Here is a 22842-nt window from a genome sequence, read left to right as displayed (position 1 = left end):
CCACAGGGCTTGAATGCTGGCCCTATCCTTTCCCTGCTGGGGGCCTCGAGCATGTCACCTGACCTTTCTATGCCTGTTTTTCACCCAGGAGATGGGGATGATGACAGTGTTAGTATCTATTGTTAGACAATAAACATCCTCACTCTGTGATAGCCCAGTCTCGGTTCCTCCTAGAGCAGTCAACCGACTAGAGCAGCCTTGAGTGACCTCAACATCTCGGGACACCCACTGAAGCATCCGCAGGGACCGGGACCCGGGCTTAGGGGATACAGCCACGCACCAGATGCTGAAGAGGACTGCTGGTAAGGGCGCCCCCGCGGTCCTGTTTGCAAGGGGAGCAGCTGACACATGGGCTTTGCTGAAGTCCTCCCTGCCTCTCCCCACGCCCCAGTGACTCCTTCCCCATCGGTCCATCTTTGCGTCCAATCCTTTGCAAGAAAGGCACGTGGCATAAGTCTAGGGCTTCCCAGTCTGGGTGACTTCAGGCAAGCACTTTGCTCTCCAAGCCTCAGTTTCCTCATCTGAGAAATGGAGCCTGTGATCCCCACTTTGCAGCACTGGTGGAAGGCTTCAGCGTTGATAATGCGTGGGAGCAGTGACTACACCATTGCCATTTTCCGCGTTCTTTCTGTTGTTGTCACTGTGGCAGGCTGTGTCTCAAGACCGCCGTTGTCCAACAGAAGTTACAATGCAAGTCATGTGTATAACTTTAAACATCCTGATACCACAGAAAATACAAACATAAACGGAAACAGGTGGCATTAATTAGAATAATGTGTTTTATTCACCCAAACTTACCTAAAATATTATCATTTCGACATGTAATCAATATAAAAATTTTTTTTCAATGTCAAAAATTCTTAATGAGATATTTTACCTTTTTTTATTCCCCAGCTAAGTCCTTGAAAATTACATTTACAGCATAACCCAATTCCGCCCAGCCCCATTTCAAGGACACAAAGGCCACTTGTGGTCAGTGGTGACCGTACTGGACAGCACAGGTTGGAGGGAGTTTCCTGAATGGTGAGCTGGGGACCCGCCAGAAAGTGCAGCTGGAAATTCCTGGAAGGAAAAAGCCCGAGTTTCCAGACGCGGTGGGGAGACTGGGGGCAGCAATCAGGCCACGTTAGGACCAACTTGGGCTGTTCCTGCTTTGTAGACGTTTCAGCGGAGTGGGAGCAGAGTATGAGTTGGTTCAGTCACTAAGTTACATATTGAGTGACCGCTGTATGCCGGGTGCTCTTCGTGTGCGGGCGCTCTGGCAATGCTCCGATTACACATACTACAGCCACTGGGGGTCTCCGTGGAGAGGGAAGAGACCGCAATTAAGCAACTGCTGAACTACATAAAGAAATGTAGTGATCCTGGAGAAAAGTATGGCTGAGAGGAAATGTAGAGTTTTCTAAGGACAGGGGGAGAGGAAGGACGGCGTGGGCCACGGGGCGGGAGGGGGGGCGGGGCCGGCGATCAAGACCACGGGCGGCTTCCGGGCAAGGGAGGCTGGCCTGGACAAAATGGGTCAGAAAAACAATCGGAGGTGATCGGATGTGACAAGTATTAGTTGAATCTTATGAAATTGCCATCATAGTAGGTCGAAAATCAGCAATTTCATATGACTCAACGTAATATTCAGGGCACAGAATGGATTGAGGGTTCTCAGCTTGGGGCATGGGTTGGGCCCTGTTGCTACAGAACAGGTCTGTAGCCCCCAAGAGCTCTACCGAGGGGCCTGTGATCCCCGCCACGCCCCCAAACATCAGAACTTGACTCCGCGCACAGAGAGGCTGAGAGAGTTTCTCGCCTCACACAGCCCAGAGGGAGGAGGGGCTGAGCTGCTGCCTTGGAATCCCGCCGCTCAGTCTCGCTCCCCGGCCGAGCCCTGTTGATTGTCCCCTTGCGGAGCCCGGAAGCGACCCTCAGTAAACAAAGCCGTGTGTGGGCGCAGCCCCAGCTGCCCGGGGCGCGCTGTCCAGCCGGAGGGGGGCGGGAGAGGAATGTTGTGAATGAACTCAGAGCCCTCCCCGAAACTCCGCATAAGGCCTGCGCCGCGGGGGTCCTCCCACTGTTATTGGTCGCCGGCGCCCCATGATTGACAGCACGGCCCGATAAGCGCTCTGATTGGGCTTCCGCGCAAGGACAGGCAGCATATCCAGCGAGTGAACGACGAGAATTTGGGACGAGTCTGGCGGTGTAGCCAATAGCGGAGGACATTCTCGGAGGCCGAGGGGGGTCCAATGGGGACGGGCGGTGGGGGCGGGACGACGGCGGAGGATAAAGCGGCGACTGAGGCAGCTTCATTGTTGTGAAGAGTCTTAAAGGGGCCGCATCACCCGGCCGGCCCGGCGCCGGGCGGGGGTGGGTGCGGCTGGGGTCCCGGGGCGGCCGAGCGCGGAAGACGAACTGGAAAGCGGGTAGGGGGCGCGGGAGCAGGTGACGCAAAGCGGGCATCGGACTGACCCCCCAACAGGCCCCGCCCCGGCCCCGGCCCGGCCGATGGACCCCCCAGTGGCCAAGCGGAGCCGGGGCTGCCCCGCGGGACCAGAGGAGCGCGATGCCGGGGCCGGGGCCGTGCGCGGCCGGGGCCGGCCCGAGGCGCTGCTGGACCTCAGTGCCAAGCGAGTAGCCGAGACCTGGGCCTTCGAGCAGGTGACGAGGGGTGGAGGGGAGGGACGCACTCCCAACCCCTTCTCCGACTTGCCTTTTCCTCCCCTGCCCAACCCCCAGCCTCCGGACCTGCCCGCGTACGAGACATCCCCAGAGATCCTCTCCAGGATCCTTAAGTCCGCCCCGAAACACCCTCTCATCCTCCCATTTCACTCCTTCAAGCCCTGTGACCCACCCCCATTCCTCCTGCCATCCCTGCCCTCCATCCCACAAGACACAGGGATGCCCTCAGCGCCCTAGATCCTAGCTCAGGACACTTCCTTCTTCTCCTGCCCCGGGGTCCTCGCACAACCCTGGCTACCCTCTTTTCCCACCTCATCCTCAGCTCCCAATTAAGGCACCCCATTCAATCCTCACTCCTCTTTCCAACTCCTACAAGCCACCCCCACTTGGGGGACACCCCCATCTTATCCCCTAGAGACTCCAGATCTCTGCCCCACACCCCCAGTAAAGAACTCCCCCATTTCTACAGACTCCAGCCTCAAGATACTCCTTTCTGTCCCCAATCCATGCCTCCAGAATCCACCTGTCCCCTGGGGAACCCCCCTCCTCCTCCAGAACCTTCCCTGGAGTCCTGCTCCCCTCCCTCAGTACTTTCGGGACCACCTCACACCTGGGGCTGCCCAACCCCTCCAGTGTTAGGGTACCCTCCTACATTCCTCCTATTTTCCCAATGCTCACCCTCCCTCTGTCCCCCAGCCATTCTAGTCCTTCCACAGGTCGGCAGCAAGGGCAAGGCTTGGGTCATAGTACAGGTACCCCTGGAATCCTACCTCTGTAGTTTCTGGGGGTTCTGCCACAATGCCTCAGGGCTGGGGTGGCTGGAGTCCCCTTTTCCAGCCTCAGAGTGTGCCCCTGGGGAGTGGAGATGTGGCCTGGCTCTGACCAAGCCTGCTGCAGTCCCCATAGGCTCTGTCCTCTCTCTGGCTTTGGGGGGTGTTCTTTGCTCCCTGGCCTCTCCAGAGTTAGGAAGCCTGCTGGGACCGATGAGTCTGGGCCAAGTGTGGATGGGGCAGGCTCTGATTCACGGCCTGGAAAATCCCTCCTTAGTCATCTGCCAACTGTCCCTGAGGCCTGAGCCAGGCACTGGTCCTCCCACTTCCCCCAGAAACCCAGCCCTGGGAGCTCTGGGAGGTCGCTGCCCCTTTATTGTGCGTGAGACACCCAGCATAATCCTGAAACCATCTCTCATGGTTCCCATGTACCCGCCCTGATCAGGCCTGGTGCTAGGAAAGCTCTTGGCCCTCAGAAGCTCCTGGAATCCTCTGCAGCCCTTTGGAGTTGTTGTTCTCCCTCCCACTTTGAGGAAACTGGAGCACAGAGAGGTTGAGAAACTTGCCCAAGGTCACTCAGCCAGTGAGTAGCAAGCCCAGATTGGAACATTGGTTCAACCGGCTTGGTTCACTGCCCAAATCCCACAGGGGTGGTGAGGACATCCCTCCCTTCCTGCAGGCCCTTGGAGGCTGAGAACGGAGGCTATCTTGGGAGTCCGAGCTTGCCAGCTGAGACTGAGCAAGTGAATTCAACCCATCTCTGAGCCTCAGACTATCCACGCTGCAAAATGCGGTGATAACTAGTATCACTGAGATGTTACTATGAAAATTATGGAAAATCACATACACAAAGCTTTTAACATAGTGTAGACTTAGAATATGGAGGCCTGATCACTATTCTTATCACTTTTGTCTCCCTTTCTCCTGCCCTTTCAAAGCCTGGGAGGTGAGACTGTGTTACGTCAGGACCTCAGACCTGACATCCAGGAGGGAAGTAGCAGAAAGTTCTAGAACACTGAGTACAGGCCAGGTGTTATTGCAAGCGCGATACTCAGGAGACAGGTGCTGTTAACATCCCCACCTCACACTTGAAAAAACAAGCTCAGAGAGGCAAAGTGACTTGCCCAGAGTCATACTGCTTGTAAGTGGCAAAGCCAGGATTCAAGCCGGGTTTCTAAGCCACCGCCCTTCCCACAGGTGGAAGAGCGGTTCTCCCGGGTGCCAGAGCCCGTCCAGAAGCGCATTGTGTTCTGGTCATTCCCACGCAGCGAACGGGAGATCTGTATGTATTCGTCCCTGGGCTACCAGCCCCCGGAGGGCGAGCATGATGCCCGGGTGCCCTTCACCCGCGGGCTGCACCTGCTGCAGAGCGGGGCCGTAGACCGAGTGCTGCAAGTGGGTGAGTGCTTGCCCCCATCTCTGCCAGGGAGGCCAGGAGGTCCAGTGCAGGTGTGGAGGAGAAGGGAGTAGAGGGGGGCCTGGGCCAAGGCGAGGGGAGGTTCCAGACCTCTGGCTTCAATGCCCAGAGAGGGTTTTACAAGATATTGTGAGCTTAGGATCAGAGATCTGCCTAGACCCCAGGCCGCAGGCTTAGACGGAGCTCGGGAGAAGGATGGTGATCCAGAAAGCAGGGGAGGGGAGGTCCCAGAATTTAGGTGGCAAGAGCCAGCTAAGGGTGGAGGACTGAGGCTATTTCTAGATCCTAGGTGGAGGGCCACTATGGGGGTTGGGTACGGGATTCTGAGCTAAAGGCAAGGGTGGTCCTAGAGTCCTCAGACAGCTTGACTGGTGGGCGGGAGTAGAGGTGGTGACGCTGGGAGGAGGGCTGAGGAGCAATTGGTAAACCAGAGTGAGAGGAGGTTTCAAACCTCAGGCGGAGGGACCCAGTGATGCTGTGGGGCCGAGGTTTCAAGCCTGAGGTAAGAAGTAGTCTTAGACCTCAGGCAGAGGGACTCAGGTGGAAGTTGGGATCAGATGTTTAGGAATGGTGTCACATCTAAGGCAAAGAGGCTTAGGTGGGAGCCTTGAGTAGAAGTTTAAGACTAGCTATGAGGGGTGGTCTTAGACCTCAGGCAGTGGGGTCCAGGTGAGGGAGGGTAGGGGGCAGAGGTTTGGAACTAGAGGTGAAAGAGGATTCTAGACCCCAGGGAGTAGGGCTCAGAAGGGGACAAGTAGAGGTTGAGCCAGAAAGCGAGTAAGCCCAGGAACAGTACACCTCCTAGCTGGAGGCAGGGGCTTGGCTAAGATGACCCTCCCTGAACCCTGTCAGCGTGGGGGCCCCCTTGCCTGGACATGGCCCAGCCCACCACAGGCTTGGCTATCTTCAGCCGGTATGAGGAAGCTGCCTTCTCTCTGCATGACGCAGTCAGGGCCAGATGGGGCCTGAGCTGCCCAACCAGTTGGATAAGCCTGGCATCTGGGCTCCCCAGGGGCCAGGGAGGGGTGATGGAGTGGCCTGGCCCCTCGCCTGCCACATCAGCCCCTCACCCCCAAGTGTCACAGGCCTTGGGCATCTTCCCAGGAAGTTACGGGACTCCTGGAGCCCAGGCCGTATTCACGGTAACCCAAGGGCTGAGAAAACCACCTTCAGCATCATCACTATGATATTCTTCAGAATTAGAACAGGAGCAAGCATTTGACTGTATGCCTACAGGGTTCTAAGCACTTACCAAATATTAGCTCATTAAATCCTTTTACAGACGCATGAGGAAGATGTCACTATCCGTTCCCATTGGACAGAGAGATTAAGTGGCTTGTGCGCTAGGTTACTCCATGGGATTTGCACTTGGGTCTTGCCGTGCACCATGGACGAGCACCCCCGTCCTGGGGTGACACAGCAGTGGCTGGCTTGGCTTTGGTCTTAGGGTTCCATCTGAGCGGAAACATCCGGGAGCTGGGGGGCCCCGGAGAGCCCGAGCGCCTTTACCACGTCTCGATCAGCTTTGACCGCTGCAAGATCACGTCTGTGAGCTGTGGTTGCGACAACCGTGACCTCTTCTACTGCGCCCACGTGGTGGCCCTGTCGCTGTACCGCATTCGGCATGCCCGCCAGGTGGAGCTGCGGCTGCCCATCTCCGAGACGCTGTCCCAGATGAACAGAGACCAGCTGCAGAAGTTCGTGCAGTACCTCATCAGCGCCCACCACACCGAGGTGCTGCCCACCGCCCAGCGCCTGGCTGACGAGATCCTCCTGCTGGGCTCCGAGATCAACCTGGTGCACGGTAAGGGCCCCCCGGGGACCTGATGGTGGCGGCATCCTCAGGTCCCCTTGATCCTTGAGTGGGGGTGGGGAGAGCGCCCTTGCCTGAAGTTGAGGTCACACACCTACTAAGTGGCAGATCCTGGATCTGACCTGGCCCCGGGCACGGGGAGCTTCAGCCCCAGGGTGTGGGTGCCCCAAGAGCACAGGAGCCGGCCTGAGTGTGGGTGGATAGAGGGCATGAAGGGTATGTGTGGCCCATGGGGGTGTCAGGGGTGGGGGATGGGTGGGGGATAGACCGGGAGCTCTTGGGAGGGTTGGAAGCTACAAGAGGATGGGGGAGGATGGAGGGTGGGGGCGATGGATGAGCGGTGGATAACTGAGGATGGCGATGGGTGGATGATGGGGTGTTGGGGTGACCTGCGGGTGTGGAAAAGCGGATGCGCTGAGCCCATGGATGGCCAAGTAGGACGGCAGGTGAACGCGGAGCTGGCGGGAGCTGGTGGACTCCGGTGGGAGGGGCTTTGATCGGGATCAACGTGGCCTGGCGGGGGTGGACAGAGGGGGCCAGAGGGAGATTGGAAACCCCAGCCTCACTGTCCCTCCCTCCCCGCAGGTGCCCCGGACCCCACGGCCGGCGCAGGCATCGAGGACGCCAACTGCTGGCACCTGGACGAGGAGCAGATCCAGGAGCAGGTGAAGCAGCTGCTGTCCAACGGCGGCTACTACGGCGCCAGCCGGCAGCTGCGCTCCATGTTCAGCAAGGTGCTGCGCGGGCACGGCGGGCACGGCGGGCACGCGGCGGCCCGGGACTCAAGGCCCTGGCGCCCCGCCCCCGCCTCACCACGCCGTCCCTGCCCCCATCCCGGCACAGGTGCGGGAGATGCTGCGGATGCGGGACTCCAACGGGGCGCGCATGCTGATCCTCATGACCGAGCAGTTCCTGCAGGACCCGCGCCTGGCCCTGTGGCGGCAGCAGGGCGCGGGCATGACCGACAAGTGCCGGCAGCTGTGGGACGAGCTGGGTAAGGCCTGGCCCGAGGCGCGTGGCGCGCAGCGGGGCGTCGGCGCCCGGCGGGCTCTGGCTGCCAGGTCGTGCTCACCCCGACATTAGCCTCCGGCCCCCGAATCCCTTCCGCGTTCGCTAGCACCTCCGATGCCCGAGGCACTGGGGGGGGGGGGGGCAGGAAACAAGGGATTGACCCCCTGCGCTCCGGAGCTGCGGAGCTGACACCTGGCGGCGGAGACGGACAAAAAATACTACAGACGCATTAGTCCTTTTCTGCAAGGGCCGGTAGTCAGTCCCTTTGACTCTGTGGGCCGTGGTCTCTGTCACAGCTTCTCTGGCGGCATTCCAACACAATCGTATTTAGAGACACTATTTATGGGAAGTTCATGTCATTTTCACAAGTCACAAAATATTCCTCTGATGTATTTTTCCCCAACCATTTAGAAATGGAAAAGTAAATCTTAGCTTGCAGGCCATTCAAAACCAGGTGGCGGGTTCAGTTTTATGCACCGGCAGTAGTCTGCTGACCCCTGTAATACAGGGTGGTAAGTGCTATAGGGGGAAAAAACAGCAAGAGGAGTCTGACAGCCTGGGGTCGAATCCTGCCTTCCCACTTCCCCAGCTGTGTGACCTTGAGCAACTGCTTTTGCCTCTCTGTGCTGTAATGTGAAGAGACTATCGGTTGCAACCTCGGAGACCCAAGATGAGGGGTAAACAGAGGCCAGTGCCCAGCACACAGTAGGCACTCCACACGTGTGTGCGGCTACTGTTGGCGTGAATGTCGAGCCTCCCTCATGCCCACATTCACTGGCCGCCCTCCGTCCCCAGGGGCCCTGTGGGTGTGTGTCGTCCTGAGCCCCCACTGCAAACCAGAGGAGCGGGTGAGCTGGCTCCAGCTGCTTGGCAAGTGGGACAAGCTGGACGTGTGCCCGCTGGAAGAGGGCAACTACTCTTTCGACGGGCCCAGCCTGCAGCCCACCGTGGCCCTCAGCCCAGGTAGGAGAGGGGCCCCCGGCCCTTGCCTGTCCTCCCCGCCAGGAGGGAGTGAGTGCCCAGGCCAGGGCGGCGGGCAGCTCGAGGTGCATGAAGGGAAAGGCTTAAGACGCCGGTAGTTCTGGGCTGGTCTCCCCACTCAGCCTCCTCCTGGCCATGGAGGTGGGGATGGGGTGGGGGGCACTGGGAGAAAAGGAAAAAGATATTTAGAAGAGAGAGGCAGAGATGGAGGGAGAGAGAGGAGAAAGAGGAATGGGGTATGGGGAGAGATGGAGGGAGAAAGAGAGGGATGAAGTCTGAGGAGGGGGCAGGATGGACAGACATATGGACAGTTATTCACTTTCCGTTGTCCTTTGACACGAAGGGCTGTAATAGCTCCCCCAGTGCGCGTGCACACACATGCACACACACATGCACACGCAGCACGCGCTCACGCATCTTTGGAAAGGCTATTTAAAGGATCTGGGCAGATGACACACCACCATCGCTGTGCCCAGGGCCTAGTCCCAAGCTGGCGCTCAGTCAGGGGAGTTGGCCTCAGCCCGAGCACTAGGGCCCCCTAACCAGGCCATGTGGGCGCCCCTCCCGCAGGCCCGGAGGAGGAGGAGGAAGAAGAGGAGGCGGCGGCCGCAGGTTCCCGCCACACCGTCTTCTGCCGTGCCCTCCAGGCCGGGTCGCTGCACTGGAGTGATGCCCACCTGCAGAGGATCCTGGCCAGCGACTCCTACGGCCCCAGCCTCACAGGCACCATGGGCAGTGAAAAGCCAACCTTTGACCCCCAGGGCCGCCCACTGTGGCTGGGCGAGCCCTTCCCCACCGCCTGCGCCCGCGTGGACACCCTGCGTGCCCATGGATACCCCCGCCAGGCCCTGCGGCTGGCAGGGGCCATCATCAACACACTCCGGCTACAGCGGCGGCATCAGCTCGAGAGCTACAAGCAGCAGAAAAAAGGTGGGTGCCACGACCGCCCTGCTCCCCTGGGCCGTAGGCACAGATGCCAATTCGGGGTCCCATCAGGAAAGCCAGGCCACCCGAAGGAGTCTTGAGCCAAAAAGAATTTAATACGGGGGGTTGAGGGCTCACAAAAGTACCGAAAGGGCTGTAGAATTGAAAATCAGAGAAGCCACTGCTCAGGTTCAAGAACTTGAACTTCAGAAGCACAGGGATTGCAGCAAACTGCTGACAGTGAGCTCAGCAGCCTGCAGCCCTGGCTGGGGGGCCTCTCCCACGAGAATACTCGGAACCTGCTGGCAAACCCTCCTGTCTGTGCCCTGCAGACAGCCACACACCTGCTCACCGAGGCTGCAGGAGAATCAGGGCCTCCTGTCCCAGCCTCCGTACTTCACACAAAGGAGCCTGGGACTTGTAGTTTCCAAGCTTCCAGCCCCTGTGGTATGGGGCGGGTGCCAGTCACAAGTCTTTCAGGAACAGGGACGCAGTGTGGCCAGATCTTCCAATTTTCTAAGACAGGCCAGAAATCTGCATTATGCAATGTACAATTTACTGATTTTTAAACATGGGAAACAAATTCAAATTTGTGTTAGAGGAAAAAAAAAAGCCACACCGTATGGGTCAAAAAAAGAACATGTTTGTGGATAAGCTATGGGGAGGCAGGAGGGAGGCCACCAGTTTCATTGTCTGGGTGATGGGTCAGTTATCAGGAAATTGAACCCCGGGTGTCATGGAACCCTGGGGGACCTGGGACCCCAGCAGTCCTGCCCCGGCCTAGAGGCACAGGGAAAGCCCCCCAGAACAGGTGAGAGCTATGCTGAGATCTTACAGATGTACAGGAGTTTCCCAGGAGGAGAGGAAGGAGGAACAGTGTTCCAGGTAGAAGGAACAGCAGGGGCAGGAGCCCAGAGGCAGGAGAGGGCACGGCTCATGGGAGGAGATTGGAGAATGGGGCTTTCAGATGGGGCAGGTGGCCACATGGGGCCCTGAAAGTCAGTTGGGCTCGAGAGGTGGGAGGGAGGAGAAAGACAGTGGGTGGATGTTTTCCAAAGTGCCCAGTTTCACCCCTGTGTCCCTGCCAGGCCAGGGTCTGGCTGTGGGACAGGAGGCCAAGGCTGTGGAGGTGAGGGCTGCTACAGAGCTCCTGGGCAGAGAGGATGACTGCCTGGTGGGCAGGTGGTGGGCGGGCACCGGGAGGCTGGGCTGGGGTTCAAGGAGAGAAGCCCCCCCTACCTAGACTTGTGGGGGACAGGCGTTGAGCCCCTTATACTGCCTGCAGAGCTGCTGCAGAAAGGTAACACCTGCATCACCAACACGGAAGGATGGGTGGGCCACCCCCTGGACCCCATTGGCTGCCTCTGCAGGGCGCTCCTGGAAGCCTGCCGCCTGGAGGAGGAGACCCTCACCCTTTACCCAGGTACCTACATTGGGGCCCCTGGGAGGAAATGGGACATTTCCCCTTCCCCCTCCCCAGCCCAGTACCCCAAGAAAGTGGGGCCACACTCTTATCCTTGGTGACGTCTCTACACTTGGCCACCCCCTGGCCAGTGCCAGGAGCCAACAGACTTCACTTCTCCTGAAAGCGAGGCCACCGCAGACCCACCTCTCTTGTAGAAGGTGTCTGGTCAGTGCTGGGAGCTGCTGGGTTCCCCCTAAGCCCAACCCCCCAGTCCCCGTGTTTGAGTTGAAGAGGCCCCGGGGTCCCCAGAGGGGGCGCCCCCCCCCCCCCCCCCCCAGCAGCCCTGGAACCCATTTCCCACAGACTCGGGGCCCGAGAAGCGGAAGGCGGCCTACCAGCACGTGCCGGTGCCCGGGAGCCCCGGGGAGTCCTACTTGGCGCTGGCCCTTGAGGTGGCACTGCTGGGCCTGGGGCAGCAGCGGGCCCTGCCCGAGGGACTGTACGCGCAGGACAAGGTGGTGCGCAGCGAGGAGCAGCTGCTCGCCCTGCTGGAGGAGGTGGAGCTGGACGAGCGGCTGGTGCAGGTGCTGCGCAAGCAGGCGGGGCTGCTGCTGGAAGGTGAGGCCCCGCCCCCAGCCGGGGGTGGGGGTTGGGGGGGTCCTGCCCCTGTCCTCTAGTGGCCTGGTGGCTGCTGGATCAGGAGGCCGCTTCTCCTGGCCCTTACAGTTCACTGCTACCTTAAAGGTGAGATCAGCCCTAGAAAGTGCCTGCTGCCAATAGGGCTGGGGGGGGGGGGGGGGCGGAAGGCCCCGCCCCTTGCCCCCTTTGGCGGCAGGGAGCCTGGTCCTTGTGAGGCCCCACCCCTGGAGCAGGTGTAGCCCCACCTCTACCTTCCGGCCCCGGCAAGGCATGCCCAGGGTCTCTTCGGATTTTCCAGGGCTTTTCTGTCTCAGCCCTGCACTACCTCCCCCGCCCACCTCTCTAGCCCCTAGCCCCAGCCGCTCTACCTGGGGACCAGCCCATCCCCTCTTCAGAGCCTGGGGTGTGAGGAGACCTGGGGGGGGTTGATGAGCCCTCGCGGGGGGAGCTGAGCTCAGGATGCCCCTGTAGGGGGTCCTTTCAGCGGATTCGGAGAAGGACTCTTCCGGGAGAGCGTGCCCATGCACACCTGCGCCCGATACCTGTTCACCGCGCTGCTGCCCCACGACCCCGACCTGGCCTACCGCCTCGCACTGAGAGCCATGAGGTGAGAATGGGCCGCTGGGGACTCGGCCCAGGGGACTGGGCAGGATTGGAGGGTGACAGTCGCCCTCGGAGCCCTATCCTCCCGCCAGAAACTCACAAGCTGGTTGATTCCGTCTCCCCCAGGCTGGCATCCCAGGTTGCCCTGTGTTTTTGATTCTTAAGCAAACATGTATGTTATCATTTTGAATTTGAGAGAGATCCACATGGCACAGAATTCAGAGTTCTTGTCCAAACATTTTTGTCCCCGCTTACCCAAATCTCTCTGGAGACAAGCAGTGTCACCACTTTCTTCTTATCTATCCCACAAGAATCAAGATTTCTGCAAACCCATAATCTGGAAATTGAAGGCTGGTCTTCCTTTTACACCCATGATGCGTCCTGTGTCTGTTCCTTCCTCCTTATTTTCACTGAACTTGGCATCTTAGTTTGGTTGTATCACATAGCATGTGAACTGCTATAAGAATGTATCATAAAAGAACCAATTTAGAGTTGATAGACAACTGACACTATTTCCCCAAAAACATTGCTGTGAATAACCTTATCATTTTTCATGTACCAATTGACCACAGAAGCAGAATTTTTAAAGGCCCCACTGGGTAGTACACCATGCCCAACAAGGTGAATTCTGTCCCCGGTCTCTGATCCCATCATCCAGAGATACCTATTAACAATTTAGGGTGCATCTTTCCAGAATATTTGGAAAGAGTAATCTGTGAAGACCTGTGATTTCTAAGCCAGGAACCAGCACATGACAGCCCCTGGGCCAGATGTGGCCTGCCATGTGTTAAACCCATGAGATCAGATCAAGCTTTTACATTTTTTTTTTTTAAGATTTTTATTTATTTATTTGAGACAGAGAGAATGAGAGAGAGAGAGCACATGAGAGGGGGGAGGGTCAGAGGCAGAAGCAGACTCCCCACTGAGCAGGGAGCCTGATGCAGGACTCGATCCCGGGACTCCAGGATCATGACCTGAGCCAAAGGCAGTTGCTCAACCAACTGAGCCACCCAGGCGCCCTCAAGCTTTTACATTTTTAAGTGTTTAGAAATAAATCAAAAGAATATTCTGTGGGCACCTGGGTGGCTCAGTTGGTTAAGCGACTGCCTTCGGCTCAGGTCATGATCCTGGAGTCCCGGGATCGATTCCCACATCGGGCTCCCTGCTCAGCAGGGAGTCTGCTTCTCCCTCTGACCCTCCCCCTCTCATGCTCTCTGTCTCCCATTCTCTCTCTCAGATAAATAAATGAAACCTTTAAAAAAAAAAAAAAAAAAAGAATATTCTGTGACACATGGAAAGTAATATGAAACTCGAGTTTCAGTGTCCAGCAATAAAGTTTTATTGGCACACAGCCACGCTCATTCATTTACGTATTGTCTGGGGCTACTTTTGCATGGCAATGGCAGAATTGAATGGTTGTGACAGAGACCAAATGGCCCCCCCACAGAGCCGAAAATATTGACTGTCCGAACCTGTGCAAAAAAAAAAAATGGTGCTGATCCCTAGTCTAAATCCATGACTCACATCACCTCATGTAATCTTTTTTTTTTTTAAGATTTTATTTATTTATTTGAGAAAAAGACAGAGAGAGAGCACGAGCAGGGCAGAGGCAGAGGGAGAAGCAGACTCCCCGCTGAGCAAGGGAGCCCGACTCGGGACTCGATCCCAAGACCCCGGGATCATGACCTGAGCCGAAGGCAGATGCATAACCGACTGAGCCACCCAGGCGCCTCTACCTCATGTAATCTTACCAACCTAGAGAAATAAGCATGTTTACCCCCATTTTACACATAAACACGCTTAAGGTGTGTCCAGAGTCACATGTCGAGGAAATTTCGATAATATTTGAAACCAGAATAGTCTTTTTTTTTTTTTAAGATTTTATTTATTTATTTGAGAGAGAGAGAATGAGAGAGAGAGAGCACGAGAGGGAAGAGGGCAGAGGGAGAAGCAGGCTCCTCGCTGAGCAGGGAGCCCGATGCGGGACGCGATCCCGGGACTCCAGGATCATGACCTGAGCTGAAGGCAGTCGCTTAACCAACTGAGCCACCCAGGCGCCCTGAAACCAGAATAGTCTTAACTCCTATTGCATGCTGTTGATCACATCTAACAACTTTGAAGAACTTTCTACATATAAAATACATATATATGGGCTAGACGGCCCATAGAATGGGCCGTCTAGCAATATACCCCTAGTGGGTGTGTAAAGCCATTCCAAAAATGTTTGCTGTCCACCCACCCATTGTGTACTGCTGCTGGAGATCCAGCAGTGAACAGAATAGTCACAAGTGCCTGCCCTCATGTAGCTGACACTTTAGTGAAGGAGATAAAATAATAAGTTATTTTAAATGAGTATTAAATTAATAGGTAAGCTATGTTGTGTGTCAGGTGATGACCTATAGCAAAGAAGGCATGGGAGAAGTTGGGAGTAGGAATTTCACATGTGGGGCTGTCAAGGAAGAACCCACTGAAAAATATTTGAGTTAAGACTTGAGGGAGGTGAGGGGCGCCTGATTGGCTCAGTCGTTAAGCGTCTGCCTTCAGCTCAGGTCATGATCCCAGGGTCCTGGGATCGAGTTCGCCGTCGGGCCCCTTGCTTGGCAGGGAGTCTGCTTCTCCCTCTGTCTGCTGCTCCCCCTGCTTGTGTTCCCTCCCCCCCACCCCGACGAATAAAAAAATAAAATCTTTTTTTTTAAAAAAAGAGAGACTTGAGGGAGGTGAGGGAGAAGCTGCAAGGATGTCTGGGGAAGAGTGTTCCTGACAGAGGGAATAGCATATGCAAAGGCCCTGAGGTAGGACTGTGCCTGGTTGTATTTGAGGGACATTGAGGGGAACAGTGGCTGGAGCAGAGTGAGAATGGGAAGGGGGGTGACAGAAGGACTACTGGGGGGCTGCATCAGGACACAATCTCCTCACTTTTTATCAGCCCTTGGTGCATGAATAGAACATTGTTTATTTAATCGACCCCCAGGTGGTGAGCACAAACAGTACTCCAGTGAACATCTGGCACACACATCTTCCGTCTTCCTGCATGCCCGTGGCTTTGCTGGCGCAAGCAGGGAGGCTCCAGTTGAGGCAGGAGGCTCCAACCTCCTCTCAGCATGGGCTTGCTTCTCCCCCCTCCACCCCCACCAGGCTGCCTGTACTGGAGACAGCGTTTCCAGCTGGAGAAGCTCACCCCAACCCGCTGGACTCCATCATGAGCAACCGCTTCCCCCGCTGGTTCATCCTTGGCCACCTGGAGACACGCCAGTGTGAGCTGGCCTCTGCCATGCTGACAGCTGCCAAGGGTGAGGACAGAGGCTGCCCCCTGTCCCGTTCCCCCGCTCCCCTGTCCTCTGTCTTCTCTTTCCTCTGTTCCCTCATCCCTTCCCTCTCCTTTTTATCCTTTCATCAAATTTCTGTCTTCCTTGAGCACTTTCTAGATGGACCAGGCACTGTCCCAGGTGCTGAGGAGTGACCAACACTGTTCCAAGGCCTGTGCCCTGTGGCGTTCCATTCTAGGGGGGGCAGACAGACCCTAAACAGGGCCAAATACTTAGTGACGTCACTTATGAGCAAGCAGGGAACAAGGGCCGTGGAGGAGGAAAAGCAGATGAACACTTAAGCCAAGAGGGCGGAGCTGTTGCCTGCATCTGGTGTCCCTGTCACCTTGAGTCGCCATAACAGCTCTGCTCTGGGGCTGGGAGTCCAAGGTCCGGGTGCTTGGTGGGTTCCCAGGGAGAACTCTCCTCCTGGCTTGCCACCCTCCTGCTGTGTCTTCACTAGGCAGAGAAAGAGAGCGCTCCCGATTTCTTCCTCTTCTCAGGACACTCATGCCATCATGCTGGGGATGAGGGCTTCCCCGTGAATTTGGGGAGGGCTCTGTCCAGGCCGGGAGAGCATTCCAGGCAGAGGGAACAGCCAGTTCAAAGGCCCTGAGGCTGGACCGTGCCTAGAATGTTTGAGGAGCGCAGGAGCGAAGTGACAGAACTGTAGGCTCTGGGCCAGTGATAAGAGCAATCAAAGCTCACAGTTGTATGCTCTTGACCCATGAAAGCCTTTCGAGTACGGGCTCACCGTGGCCCTGGGAGGCAGGTACCCTTGCGCTAGTGTGACCCATTTTACAGATCGAGCAGCTGAGGCACAGAAAGGTCAAGCGACTCGCTCGGCGTCACATAGCTAGTGAATGGCGGGACGGGGATTGAACCCTGGTGTTCTGGGACCAGAATCACCGCCCTTGACAATTAGGGGTCCCTAGGTGGCTTCCTCCTGCTGGGTGGTGGGGAGAGGAGAGGAGAGAGGGAGTGCCAAGAGTGGTCTGGATCTTCCCAGAGCCATTGCCGGCTACCTCTGCCTCCTCACATGTGGGCACCTGGGTGGAGGAACCTGGGTGGACAGGTCAGGCAGCAGCAGGGGCTGGTGCCCAGTGTGCCGACTGTGCCCTCCTCCCTCCCTGCACCCCAGGAGACCCCAAGTGGCTGCATGCGGTACTGGGCTCCATCCAGCAGAACATCCACTCGCCTGCCCTGCTCTTCAAGCTGGCGCAGGACGCCTGCAAAACGGCCACCCCGGCCAGTGCGCCTCCCGACACCACGCTGCTGGGCATTGCGCTGGAACTAGGCCTGCAGGTGAGGGTCAGAGGGGGGATGCTGCTTGAGGACAGGCCTCAGCGGGAGTGGCAGCTCTGGGAGTAAGGGTCCCGGGAATGGGGGACTGGGGTCACCAGTGGGGGATGGGCCTGTGAATGAGGGACTCCAGGGCAGAGTCTGAAGGTGAGCATCCCCTCCTGGGGGTGTGGCTGAGGAGGAGGATGCGGGGCACGGGTCCTGTAGCTGAGTGGGTGGGCCACAGGAAGAAGCCTGGCCTAGGGTGCTGGCCTTGGGGTGGGGCCTGGAGCTGGTGTGCCCACTGGGTGGGTTGGGCTGAAGCCCAGGGAGCAGAGCCTCTCGATGAGGAGCTTGCTTGGGGGCAGGGCCTGTGGGGGACCAGTCTAGAAGGAAAGGTTGCTGCTGAGGGGGCGGGTCCTGAAGGCGAGAAGCCACCTCTGCAGATGAGGTCTGTGGTTGAAAGTCCTTGAGGCAGGGCCTGGGAGCTGGGGCCTTCACCAGGGGCCAGGCAAGGGCTGTCCTGCTGGGGCAAGTCAGAGACCAACATGGGTACTGCCTGTAGGTGAGGAGTCAGCTGCAGGGTGTGGGACCCGGAGGGGGCAGGGCCTCAAGAGTGTGGCCAAAGTAAAGTAAGAATGGAGAACAGTTTGGGGCAGGCTTGCAGGGTGGGGTGGGACCTTCCAGGTAGAACCTGCCCCAGGGGGCCTGCAGAAGGCGGAATTAGTCCCGAACAATCTCCTGTGGGGAAGTGGAATCATTGTAGGGGGTCTGGGGGAGGTGAGATGAGGGAGGGATCCTTTAGAGAGGTGAGAGAGGTGACCCACTCCTTAGGAGCTTCCAGTGGCAGAGTCCACCAGACAGGCCCTGAGGGGGAGGCAAACAGGGAGGGTGCTTATTGGGGATAGGACCTGAAGAAGGTAGGGGCCTGAAGGGCAGGTGCTTTGTTGGGGCCCGCAGGGGGAAATCTGCTGACGTGAAGCATGGAACTTTCCAGAGAGAAGGGGCAGGTTGGATTGCTGTCTGGGGTAGGCACCACGGAGCCTCAGGATAACACCCACAATAATAGCAGTAACAGTAATGCTGGCATGGACTGAGCACTTTGAAGCAACAGATACTGTGCAAGATCTTTTTTTTGGAAGGGAGCGTCTAGGTGGCTCAGTCGTTAAGCGTCTGCCTTCGGCTCAGGTCATGATAGCAGGGTCCTGGGGTCGAGCCCTGCATCGGGCTCCCCGCTCAGCGGGAAGCCTGCTTCTCCCTCTCCCACTCCCCCTGCTTGTGTTCCCTCTCTAGCTGTCTCTCTCTCTCTGTCAAATGAATGAATAAAATCTTTTTTTTTTTTTAAAGATCTTTTTTTTAAAACAACTATTTTTTATTTTATTATTTTTTTAAGATTTTATTTATTTATTTGAGAGAGAGAGCATGAGCAGGAGGGGCAGAGGGAGAAGGAGAGGTCAAAACAGACTCCCCGCTGAGCGGGGAGCCCGACGCGGGGCTCCATCCCACGATCCTGAGACCATGACCTGAGCCGAAGGCAGCCACTCAACCAACTGAGCCACCCTGTGCAAGATCTTTACCTGAAAATTTGCACTGAATTCTTAGAAGAGAGCCCTGAGGTAGAGGTTTTCAATCCCCATTTTACAGAGGAGGAAAATGAAGGCCCAGGAGGTGAGGCCACTTGTCCGGATCACGTAGCTCACCGCCGATTCAACCCTTAAGGCCCGAGTCTCCTGGGCCCCTCAGGATCCCTGATCCCCTCTGTAGGCCAGTGCGAGGTTTTGGGTGATCCCCTTCTCTCTCCCCTCCCGGGCCGCAGGTGATGCGCATGACCCTGAACACCATGACCTGGCGGCGGCGGGAGATGGTGCGGTGGCTGGTCAGCTGTGCCACAGAGATCGGTGAGTCCCCGAGGGAACCCGCCACCCATCTCCCTGCGGAGAGAGAAGCAGAGTCTTTACCCTGGCTCCAGCCCGTGGTCAGGGCTACGCTGGTGGGGAGGCGGGTTGGGGGGACAGAGCTGGACGAAGGCCTGGAAGCTGGCCAGGCTGAAGTGGCTTGGAGAAGGGACAGGAGCCCTGAAGCATAGGTAGACCCCCCCCACACGCATTCCCCCCCCCCCCCTTTGGAAGATGAAGTGCGGGTTGTGTCGAGCTGGGGGTGGAAGCAGAGGGGTTGTGTCTTCAGCCCCAGCGGGCGGGGATGGCGGCCTGAGGGCAAACCCGGGCACACCCGAGCGGCCCCCGCCCTCCTTCCCGGCCAGCTTTGCCCTCTTGCCGCCCCCAGGCCCGCAAGCGCTGATGAATATCATGCAGAACTGGTACTCCTTGTTCACGCCGGTGGAGGCTGCCACCATCGTGGCGGTGACGGGCACCACGCACGCCACGCTGTCGCGGCTGCAGCTGGACGCGGCCCAGCGGGAGGAGCTCTGGGCCTGCGCGCGCACCCTGGCCTTGCAGTGCGCCATGAAAGACCCGCAGAACTGCGCCCTGCCGGCGCTCACGCTGTGTGAGAAGAACCGCGCGGCCTTCGAGGCCGCCTACCAGATCGTGCTGGACGCGGCGGCCGGCGGCCTGGGCCACGCCCACCTCTTCCCGGTGGCGCGCTACATGGAGCAGCGCGGCCTGCCGCTGCGGGCCTACAAGCTGGCCGCGCTGGCCCTGGCCCAGCTCAGCATCGCCTTCAACCAGGACAGCCACCCCGCCGTCAACGACGTGCTCTGGGCCTGCTCGCTCAGCCACTCGCTGGGCCGGCACGAGCTCTCCGCCATCGTCCCCCTCATCATCCGCAGCATCCACTGCGCCCCCATGCTCTCTGACATCCTGCGCCGCTGGACCCTCGCGGCACCTGGCCTGGGGCCCCTGGGGGCCCGCCGCGCCGCCAAGCCGCTGGGCGCCGACCGGGCTCCGCTCTGCCAGCTCCTGGACGCCGCGGTGGCCGCCTACATCGCCACCAGCCACTCCCGCCTCACGCACATCAGCCCGCGGCACTATGGCGACTTCATCGAGTTCCTGGGCCAGGCCCGGGAGACCTTCCTGCTGGCGCCTGACGGGCACCTGCAGTTCGCCCAGTTCTTGGAGAACCTCAAACAGACCTACAAGGGCAAGAAGAAGCTCATGCTCTTGGTGCGGGAGCGCTTCGGCTGAGGGGCAGCAGGCCGCGGCGGGGACCCCCTTGGCCCCTGCTCCTGTGGTGCCAGCTCTCCATCAGGGGCCTCAACACTGGGGGCCCATGTGGCATTTCAGTATTAAGTCAGGGAAGGAGCCTGGCCGGAGCTAGGTGGTCTTACCTGCCATCCCCCCCAAACCCTGCTGGAGGGGGCACCCCGGGGGGGGGGGAGAGGGGATGACGTCCTGCCACATGCGTGCCTAGGAGTGTGCGAGCGAATGTGCGAGACGCAAGGATCAGAAGCCATACCACCACCCAGAGGCCTGGAAGGGGGTGTGTGCTTGGGCAGCTGGTATGACCCCGCCTGGGGCACCCCAAAAGCAATAGGCAAGCTCTCCCTCCCCAGACTCGCAGGCCCGGCTTGGACTGGGGGTGGGGGTGGGGGCTGCAAGGCAGGACTTTCCAGAAACTGGCTCTTAAAGTCAATGTAGCAGACCCTCCCCACACCCCACTCTGGGTGACCAGGGGACTTGTGTTAGGGCGTCTAAATCTCCTTTTATACCCTCCCCTCACTGCCTCAGGGGCCCCATTCCGCAGCCCTATACCCGTGCCAGGCTGCCCACCTGGTACCGACGGCTCATCCCCACTGAAGGATTTAAAGAGGCCTCAGGCCTCAGCCACATACCTCACCCCCCCAGTCCGGCCAGGATTCCCATTCCCGAGGATGCCGAGGTCCCAGTGTGGGCTCGAGGGGTCACTACTGTCCCTCCCCCTACCTGCTAGTCACTGGACATACAACTCAGGAACTGAGCCAGGCTCATGCTGTCCTCCAAACCTGGTGTTGGGGGGAGACAAGCCCAGGAGAGCCAGGGACCCCCACCCCAGATCTGGAGAGGAGAGAGGCTGGCACCTTGGCATTTTCTGGCTCTGTCTCTGGCTCTGCCTTTCTCCTCCTCCATGGCCCTGCTCCACCCCTTCATCTTACTCTCCCTTTCCATATTTCCCTCTATTTTGCCTTTCTATTTGTGGCTCTGAATCGCAGCTGCTGTCTCTCTTGGGTCTCCCTTGCCCCACCTTGGCCCAGGGACGAGGAGGGAGTGTGTCCCACCCCGATCACCCCCCTCTGTCTTTTCTCCTCTTGTAATTAAGGACAAAATCATGTCATTTTGTAACTTTTTTTCTATTTATTGAACTGTATATTGTATTTCCTTTCTCCTTTTTTTTTTTTTTTTTTGATATTGAACACAGCTTTTGAGACTGAGGTGTGTCCCCTCTCCCCCACCCCAGACCAGGGCTCCCTGATCCCTCCACAGAAAATCTCCAGCCTTGCTTGCTCGGGGCATAACTTCAAGAGAGGGATGGAAGGGTACAGACTGCTGGTTTCACCCAGTGGCTCTAGTGTAGATACTATCAGATAGGGCTGACCCCCAAGAGGAGTGCTTTATACCTGTCACCTGTTACAACGCCTGTCCCAACAGTCCTACGAGTCGGGAGGAATATCCTTCCCATTTTACAGAGGAGAAAACTGGGGTTCCAAAGTTTAAGGAAAGGGTACCAATTTTAGGAAGAGACAGAGCTTTACTATGCTGGAGCCCACTGACCCCGGCCACCTCAGGCTTCACGGTCCTTACAGTGCTGGCAACGGCCACTAGGGGGTGCCCTGGCTCCAGACACCGCTACTGGGGGTGCTTGGCTCCCAAGTTGCTGAGCACCGGGGCCGGGTCAGGTGCCGGGTGCACCTGGGAGGGGAAGACATACCCCTCCCCACCCACCAAACAAAGATGGGAATCCCGGGCTTGGGCTAGGCCTTGGTGGGCGGGCTCTGGCGTTGGCGAGAAAGGGTGGGCGTGGTCAGTGAGGGGCGTGGCCCGGGTGCGGCCCGGGCCTCCTACGCCGCGGATGAGGTTTTCGAGTCCCCAAGTAGAGGGAGCAGTGTGGCCTGGGGGACTGCGAAGAAGGCCCTCGGTTGCCTTCCTTCCCTGGCTCCCTGAGAAGCAGGACCTCCCTTGGGATCTGCCTGTCTTTGGAGAGTGACAGATGGGTGAACAAAGTGTGTCTGGGTCACCGTCAGGGCCGGGGCAGGCGAGGACAAGCTTCCCGGAGGGGCGGGGCTGGCCGCTAGAGGGCGCCAAGGCGGCGCGCGCAGTCGTGGGCGGAGTATCGGCTGCGCTGGGCACAGCGATTGGCTCATGGCCACGCCCTCCGCCAAAGAGGGCCAATTGGACACGGACCCATCTCCCGCCCCGCCTCGCCCGTTCCCGCAGGTATGTGCCGGCGGACTCCAGCTGGCCGGCGTGCTCCTTTGCGCCGCCTGGAGGCCTGCTCGGGTAGAGGTGGCAGTCCCGGCGTGCTTGGCGTTTCCTTCACCCTGTAGTCTCAGCTGCCTGCAGACGCCGTCCTCGGACTTGGGCCTCTCCCCCTTACTGTGCCCCTCAGCTCTCAAAGTCATACAAAAATGTCCCCCTTGGGCCCGGGGATTCCTTCGTGACACATGCCCACTTCAAGCCCAAGTTCCCTGCCGGCATTCTCAGATACCAGCACCCCAAGTCTTGCCTCAGGCCAGAGCTCTCCCTTATGTCTCAGCCACCCCCAAATATCACTAGCTCAGGACCCTCAGGTCCCAGTTATCTCTGAATGCCCAGTGTTTCCCTCAGGGTCACCGCTGGCTGCCACCAGAGGTTGGGTTTGACACCACCCCCACCCCCCCCATTGGGGCCAGGAACACTCAGGTCAATGTCCTGGGCTTGGGACATTCCTCATGATGACCCCATCTAGATCCTTCCCAGAACAGTGCTCTCTGTCATTGCATCAGCCCTGAAAGTCAGGGTTTCCTTCAGGGTCACCCCCTAATCCCAGGACACCCCTCAAGGTCACCCTTCCAGCCTTCTCTGCCCATGTGACTAAATTGTGGCTTTCCTCAG

General features: G+C 58.3%; 1 protein-coding gene and 1 long non-coding RNA gene across 2 annotated transcripts; one reads left to right on the top strand and one right to left on the bottom strand.

Moving 5' to 3' along the window:
* Window positions 1-277: 277 nt before the first annotated feature.
* LOC135361536 (uncharacterized) lies at window positions 278-4638 on the bottom strand. The gene is made up of 2 exons (XR_010404893.1): window positions 3438-4638; window positions 278-718 (listed from the first exon to the last, which is right to left on the bottom strand). It is a non-coding gene; the product is annotated as an uncharacterized LOC135361536 (long non-coding RNA).
* Window positions 2270-21125, top strand: ZSWIM4 (zinc finger SWIM-type containing 4). Its single transcript, XM_045862884.3, has 14 exons — window positions 2270-2646; window positions 4635-4836; window positions 6302-6658; window positions 7253-7401; window positions 7511-7661; window positions 8474-8641; window positions 9230-9589; window positions 10869-11006; window positions 11352-11606; window positions 12099-12234; window positions 15366-15520; window positions 16677-16840; window positions 18633-18714; window positions 19100-21125. The coding sequence occupies exons 1-14, from the start codon at window positions 2494-2496 to the stop codon at window positions 19957-19959; spliced, it is 3330 nt and encodes a 1109-aa protein (XP_045718840.1). The 5' UTR covers window positions 2270-2493; the 3' UTR covers window positions 19960-21125.
* Window positions 21126-22842: the final 1717 nt, after the last annotated feature.

Source organism: Mirounga angustirostris, unplaced genomic scaffold (genome assembly GCF_029215605.1).
Source record: "Mirounga angustirostris isolate CCGP_5_RB_7025 unplaced genomic scaffold, mMirAng1.0.hap1 SCAF_1, whole genome shotgun sequence".
In the NCBI taxonomy this organism is placed as follows: domain Eukaryota; kingdom Metazoa; phylum Chordata; class Mammalia; order Carnivora; family Phocidae; genus Mirounga; species Mirounga angustirostris.
This window is presented reverse-complemented; position numbering and strand designations above follow the sequence as displayed.